Below are 8,396 nucleotides of genomic sequence, written 5' to 3' on the forward strand. Positions count from 1 at the left end.
TAAGATAATCCAATTGTCGATCACATAATCATCATTAGGATTGAAGATGACTCATAACCTTATAGGTCACAGACATGAAGTAGAGAAGTTTTTGACCATTTATACGCGTATTAAGGTGTGATAAATACTTTTCTTTTAATACATGTGAGTTTCCTACAAATTATGAAAAAAAATTATTTTGATTGAAAAAACACATTTCATAAATGTAATGGTTAAGAAAATATAGGGCTGAAAGGTCGAGAGACCAAAAGGTTTTGAGAAAAAAAAGACCGATAATATATTAAAGATAAGTAAAATTAGAAAATGATAAAGAAATAATAAACAGTTTTAATATTGTATTAAGATCCAATGAATAAGTTCAAATCATTAAAAATATATTTAGTAATTATAAAGTGTAAAAAGTGAAAGCTCAATAAAGTTAATAAAAATTAATGATGAGCTTTATAAATAGGTAATCTAATTAATAGGTAAGTATAGTGTTTTTTATGAAATTATACCTTAATCAAATTAATTATGACTTTATCATTGGAGTATCTTGCAGGTACATCCATCCATCTGGAAATAAGCCCAAATCCACCTAGCCGAGAGAAAGCCTTAGTCCACCTAAGAGAAATTTCAAGCTTGTTTAGCCAAAAGATAGTCCAAGTCAACCAACCTAGTGATCATAAATAAAAATTGTTAGCAAGATACCTGAAAGACCTTGAGGAAGAGAAGAAGAAAAGTTATTTACTTAAAAGGCCATGTAAAAATAAAAAATAAAAATGATAAACTTTGTCATAAGTCAAAATATTATTTAGAGGTTGGTGTAGTTTTATACTCCAAGTAATTATTCAACTCTTTCTTAATAAGATCGATTAATTTAGTTTAATATTTTTATTCTAGTATTAATATTTTTTCATCCAACACAATCAAATTATGATTTTGAAATTTTAACTACAATAAAAATCTTAATTTAAGTAAGTTCTCACTAAGAACATTATACTACTTATTTCTTAGGAATAGGGTAAGGTATATTAGTGAAATTTTAATTAATTTCCTTTGACACTAATTGCTTAAACAAATTTCAACTATGAATTCTCATCTTCCTGAAGTAATTTAGATTTTTTTTATTAATGAATTAAAGTCAAATTAAATTCATGAACCATTGAATTAATTGAGTAACCCAGATTATTGGATAATGATTAGGAGTAAATTAGGTGGAAAAGGTTGGTGAAAATAACTTATGATATCTCTTTATTTATTTTAGTTATCTTTTGTGTATTTCTTTGCTGTATTTATTTTAATTCAAGTATTTTTAATTAATGTCTTTGCTTCTATTTCCACAATTTTGAATTTTTTTTATTTATATTCTATATTATTAAATAATTATATACCAAGTCTTTGAGAATTCAGTAATCTGATTTCTTCCATTTACTAACGATAATAAATTGTTGTCCTGGTCCAAAAAAGTTAACATGAATAATTAAGTTAAATTGATATAATTCTAACTAAGAAACTAAGAAGATTATATGATTGAAAATGTTGTAGTTTCAAATCTTATTTTTAAGAAATTTTATTGTTTTGTATGTTAGGCCGCTATCCGAGTGCAATCGGTCAAAGCAAGTTTACCTTACTTATTTGAATAATATAATTTGTTCTCCTCTCAAAAGTAGGGAAAGTATCTTATTTCTTTCAATCAAGCGATAGAGGTAGAGACTTTACTTCAATTGTCTACGCTAGGATGAAGTTGCTGTCGAGTGAGGATTGGTCTAGGGGAGTGCCATCATGTACTCAGGTACAAATAAGTTAGTGAAACAGGACTAGGAAGTGTACGACGAAGCATGCGTGATACGTAAGTGAATACGAATCACGTGGATTTGTACTAATCCGCTTTCAAGCTTTCGAAGAGGATTGCTCCATCTATGAAGAAAGAACGCAAAGAGCCTCTCTTATTGAATTAAAAGGGAGAGAACTCTATTATCTGATGTGCATTATATTAGTGTGTTTTATTTTTAAAAGAATTTTCGAGATGAAACATTTTTTTTTGTACACCTTATAGTTATAAATGGAATGAATTGAATGCTTGGTGGTTTAAATGCAAAAAAATTACATTAACTACCGTTCATATAATTTTGTAAATCAGCGTATATTGAATTTAAGTCTCCAACAATATAATATAATTTGATTAAGATTATTTTAAAAAAAATACAATATTTTTTTTAAAGTAGAAGATATACTATTTTTTATACAATTTCATTGATAAGAAGTATCTATGTATAGTAAGATCTTTCTATTTAATTATATTTTTATTTACAATAATCTAAATTTTTAAAATACTATTCAGGGAACCGAGTTGGATACTTATATCTTATCAATAGCTACTATTTTTATCAACAACTTGTTCATGAAACAAAAGATTTGTTCGCGTGTCAACAAAAAATAAGATATAAAAAAGGAAGTGTTTGAAGCTTTCAATTTCAAAATCACATGCAAAATTTGGTTAATTTCAGTGGTAATTTCCAACTATTTATTTAATAATTGTACCGGTCGGGTCAACACGACAGCCGAAAGTCTCAGCATCCAATCAAGGTCGATCGACACGACTAAATTTATCATGTCTAAACAGAAGATGAACAAGACTAGTTAATGGTCAAACATGAGGTAATACACTTATAATTACGATCTAAAACCCTAATCCGATCTAATAACAAAAATTCCACACGATAATCATATAAATAGGTACATATTTCAAAAATAAGTTACATAATCATTTAGTATTAATAGCACCGAACACCGAATATCGAGATTTTACTTGAATATCAGAATGTCTTTTACGTATACCATTTGAGTTTGGAGTTTACGAGAACGAAAAATAAAAAAATGACGTGTAGACCGTTAACAGAGATAGAAATAGATAGAGTTCTCTTGATTGTAACACTTTTTGTTAATACTAATAATAGAATAATTGTATTTAAAAATTGTGATGGAAAAAATGTTAGATATGGCAATTGGCATATAGATAGTTGTTGAGCTTTCGCAGTTGTGATGATGACACTTGTGATTTTAAAGAAACTGGTGTGGCGTCTTACATATATGAAGTAAAAGGAAGATTAAATAACAAAAATAAAGGAACAAAAACAGATTATAAGAAATCAAATTGATTTTCTGAATAATCCACCACCATAGTCACCATCGCCCTTTACGTTTACTTGTTCAACCCAACCCACATTCCTCACTCTCCTTTCTCAACTATCAATCACTTTCTTCATAATTAATAAATCTTATAATTAATCCTTTAGATAAGTTAATGCCATTTTCTTAACACAAGATGGGATTAGCTAATATTACAACACATAATATATTAGATGAACCAACAATCTTATAGAAGTTCATAAATTATACTTATTTTTAAATTATAAAATATTTTTACTTGAGCTAAATAATTTTTCTTTAAACAAAAATCAATTCAAAACCAATCATAAGTTTTACTCATTTTTGTTTACATAAAAATATTAAAAATTCAAGTAATTTATATTTTAAAATATTTACCATGAAATAAAGTTTCTGATAAAACTTAATAAAAATATTGAACCAAAGAAACTATTCTCTGTGACTTTATATTTTAAGGAAGAAACGATCATCTATATTTTGAGAAAAAAAAAATTGAATAGAAAAACAATAAAGTTTGATAATTCCCACTAACGAAACTGAGTCTGAATGGTAGGAACAAGAGTTTGTTGTGTTGTTGGTGATTAGAGCACCTACCACATGTAAGATTGGACACATGATTATCAGACTCGAGCTTATGCTTCAGCACCTTTCATGGCATGTTTCTTCTTAAAATCACATGTCTTTTTCTTCCTCTCAAGACCTTTCATCTCATCAAAAATCAACAACTTTCATCTCATCAAAAATTAAGATTAACTCTTTTTTTTTATATTTTAAGGTTAACTCAACTTTATGAATAATGAGATTTACACATACTTATATATCATGAAATGTTTTTATATTTAATAAATATGAAATATTAGTTCAAATATTTAACTAACAAAAAAAATATACTAATAATTAATATTTATTGTTAACATAGTATAAGTCGAAAGTTGTATACAAATGAAAAAATAGCAAAATAAATAATGTATAAAAAAATTCACAAGGTAATGCTTTATTTCTTATTTTTATATGATTTAGATAATGTACTAGTTGGTATTGGACGAGTCGGACTATCTCGGTCACAGATCGACTGAGTGAAATAACACAATAAAATATAGTAATGACAATTGCAACAGTACTTAATGATTCATAATTAGTATCTTAAAATATGTGAGAGATTTCTCCGACGAATCAGCTAAATAACTGATTAACGGAAGGATGCACATCTCTATTAGTATGGGACCATGACGCAGGTAAACTAATAACTGATATTTAGTCCATCATAGCCAGAGCCCATAACCAATACTATAAATAAAGTCCTTTGTGAAGAAGCAATGTACGTCTTTATTATTGACCAAAATGTACTTTTTACTATAATACTTACTTGAACGTCGGAATACCTACCTTTTCGTAAATTATCATTACTCTTATCGAATATCAAAGATTTAAGAAATGAGTTTTGAATAAAACAAATAGAATTACATGTTATAAGTGCATCACATCTACTATCTAAGTCCCCAACCTATACACTTATACATCGTAATTTATTTATCCCATTGGCGTCATGATCAGAAAACAAAACACACACAGAAATGTTTCCTTTGAAGGAATGTGGTGATCAGAAAAATTTGCATTTCCTATTTGCATCTTGGACAAATGCGATACTCACCAACTCCACGTTGGAACAAGTTGGCCATAACCAGTAAACTGAGTTGTAAAATTATGCACAGGATATGAGAGTGTCTGACAGCTCATAAATGAACTTAAAATTAATGTGTTATTCACATGACACATTAGGTAACATGTTATGTTTTTTTCTTTTTTGCATTAATGTTTTGTAATGTAGTGGAACATGACACCATCAAAAAATTTAATTTCCCATCATATAATCCAGTATAATCACATTAAGAAATTTAATTTTTATTGCCATTTTGTTAAAAAAAATTACAAAAACAGGGTAAAATAACCTCTTTATATGATGTACGGCCGAAATATACGGGCCCATGGTTTGTCATTTAATTTTAAAAAGTTCCTGTTTTACATTAATGGAATCCGATTTTCTGGCCTTTTTGGGCTTTCTTAGTCTCTCCTATTTAATTATGGAAAAATTTATTTTTTATTCATATATATATATATATATATTGATAAAATAATTTATTTTTTATATATTTTTAAATATGTAACTTTCGTTGTTCTTCATCAATTCTGTTAATAACAAAATCATATATTAGAGAGACAAAGATCACACATTTTTATAAATTAAAAAAAATAGTTTGAAAATAAAAAAATTAAAATCAAGTTTAATTAAATGTATATGGATTAAAAACACTTTTCTTTTTCATAAATCTATATTAGATACTTGTTTTTTCATATTTGGGCCGGTTTTCGAGTATTGGGCTTCGGCCTTTTTTGTTTCCTGATTGATTTAAAAGAACACATACGTATGTACGGATTTTTTTAGGTACGTAGTTTAGTGCAGTGAATTGTAAGATAGTTCCAGCCAATAATTAGGTGGATTAGGTTTCTCAGTGTGCAATATTACAAAATTAATTATTTAAAACCATGTATCATTAAATATATATTTAACAAAACCAAAACTAATTACAATGTGTTTGAGAGAGAAGGTACACATATCTTAAACAATATTTATTACATCAATTATCAAAATAAATAAAAAACCATTTAAAGAGTTAGATTGTAGTTGTAAAATATCAATGAAAAGGATAGTAGCTGTGAAATAATTAAATACTAGGGGATATGTAATAATAAAAACAAGAAAATATTTGTTGAAAATAATAATTACTGTTTAACTATTTTTTAAAAAGTTAGAGTAATATTGTTGAATAATAAAATAATCTCGTAGAAAAATATATTAAAACTTATAAATAATCCTGTTAATGTATAGTTTTTTGTATTTGTTTTTTGTGATAGATATTAATGCGTTAATAATAATATTGAACATTAAGATGAAAAGTTAGCACAATTACGATACGATTTAAAGTTTTGGAGCCTCCCACAGAAACATGTCATTTGCTGTGGGTTCACCATTTCTATGGCAAAACATTTTCCTCAACAATTGCTTAAATTGGAATATTCTCCCTCAAATATTTTCAATAAATAAATTACTAAATAAAATTCGAATATATTTAAATGTCTTAAAAAATAATATTTATTAAACAAGTAGGAAATCAATAGGAAGAGATGTGCAACGTCTTTTCCAATTCTTGAATTTTAATTATATAAAATTAGGTTTTGAGATAAAATCTCATCAGCCCATTTTTTTTCTTCATTTATTATGTTTAAAAATTTCTTATGTGATGTTGAATTCTATGAAGCTGAGAAATTTAGCTTAATGACATGTTCGTATTGAATACACGTATCGGACACTGATACTTATACGATATTCATAAAACAATACTGGTAAGATACTGTATTGGTGAAATGTCTAATTCAAAAATTATTTATTGAATTTCTGACAATTCTAATAAGATTCTAACAATTTTAAAAAAATAAATATATTAATTTTTAAAAAATTCAAAATTAGTGATATAATTTTGTATTATAATTATAAAAATAAAAAAACAATTTTTTTAATATTTTGAATCTGTGTTGTGTTTGTGTTTCTTCTACCTAATTTGAATCTATACAAATGAAATCGAATGGATAGAAGTTGAATACTAGGATTCAAAAATAGACAAGTAGACAACAATATAACGTTCAAACTGTTGAATAGATGACAAAGATTGAGAAAGACCACATAGTTTTCACTCTGGAGGGAAAACGAGAGTTTGAAACCACTGAAATATTTAAACATATAAAAACTATATAATATAACTATTGTTTGATGAAACTATGATATGCTAAACATATATAATTTAACATAAGTTGGTTGGTGTATCCACAAGGCTTGAATTGAATCCCCATTGCTGATTACTGTCTGAAGGAATCTAAGTTTTATAATTCACAGAGAAAGATGATGATGATCAACATTGAAAAATGCAAGGAATCTAAGAAAAGGGATTATTATTTGCTGCGCCGCGGCTGCACAACGAAGCAGGAAGGGCACCTGATCAAACCGTTGGAGTTGCAGGAGGAACAGATCCTGAAGGCGCCGCTCTTTTCAGCGAACACTTTATGGCTTCCATCACATTTGTCGCACACAACGAATCTCAGTCCTCCGCAGAGATCGCACGCGATGCTCCGCGACAACGGCAGCCGTTCGATCAGCTCGTGCAGCTCGCCGCGGTCGTAGAGTCGCCGAACGTCCTCGGCGCCGCCGATGTAGGTTCCGGCGATGAAGACGCTGGGAAGCGGGGCTCTGCGGCTGCCGAGAATCCGCTGCAGCTCCTCGCGAAAGCGGTCGTCGACGCTGACGTCGCGCTCGTCGAGGGCGACGGCGAAGCCGTGGAGGATGGACCGGACGGCGCGGCAGTCGTCGTAGGTGCGGCGGACGACGCGGAGGCTGGTGTAGTAGAGGACGATGGAGGAGCAGTCGGAGTATGGCGGCTCCGCGAAGGAGGAAGGGGCGGCGGCGCGGGGGCTGCTGAGGGAACGGAGGAGGGAGGGGGAGACGGAGAGGCGGCGGAAAAGGGAGGGAGATTTGGGGGAGCTAGGTTCGGGTTCGGAATCGAGGAGGATTTGGACGTCTTTGAAGGAAGTGCAGGAGACGGAGCAGGCTCGGGATCGGTTGGGACGCGAAGCTGTGGTTCGCACACGCCATGGTAGCCACATTGAAGCAAAGGAGAAACAGAATGCGTGTGTTTTTGTTTTTGTTTTTTTGATGTGGTTTGTTTTATGAAGGTGTGTTGTGTTTAGTGGTAGTGAGTGGGGTTGAATTGGTAGATAGATAAAAAGGGAAGGTTCATCCTTATTAATGATTAGATATTTGCATTTTATTAAATTAGTAAAGAAAATCAAGTAATAAAACACTCAACCAATCTACAAAAGAAAATAAAAATTTGAGAAGATGAAACAAGAAACAAAATAAAAAGAAATTGAAAATAGAGATTAGGAAAATTAAAGGAATACTGAAACAATATTGGTATATAATTTAAAATTTTAACCCTTTCAAAAATTAACAAAATTGGTAAAATTGATTCAAATAGAATATAAGTAAAAATACATTAACTTATAAATCGAATAAGCATGATGATTGAAAGGAATTTAATTTTAATTTTAAAAAGTTAAAATATAACATAAACCACTCTTCAAAAGAAAATAAATTAAGAAATTTAACTGTTATAAAAATACAATTTATTATACTC

At 29.5% G+C, this 8,396-nt stretch overlaps 1 protein-coding gene across 1 annotated transcript; it reads right to left on the reverse strand.

Moving 5' to 3' along the window:
• Window positions 1–6,831: 6,831 nt before the first annotated feature.
• LOC137815099 (uncharacterized protein At3g28850-like) lies at window positions 6,832–7,949 on the reverse strand. The gene has a single exon (XM_068618140.1). It carries the CDS (start codon window positions 7,861–7,863, stop codon window positions 7,156–7,158), a length of 708 nt encoding a protein of 235 aa, XP_068474241.1. The 5' UTR covers window positions 7,864–7,949; the 3' UTR covers window positions 6,832–7,155.
• Between the last annotated feature and the right edge of the window lie 447 nt (window positions 7,950–8,396).

Source organism: Phaseolus vulgaris, chromosome 1 (assembly GCF_000499845.2).
Source record: "Phaseolus vulgaris cultivar G19833 chromosome 1, P. vulgaris v2.0, whole genome shotgun sequence".
Taxonomy (NCBI): domain Eukaryota; kingdom Viridiplantae; phylum Streptophyta; class Magnoliopsida; order Fabales; family Fabaceae; genus Phaseolus; species Phaseolus vulgaris.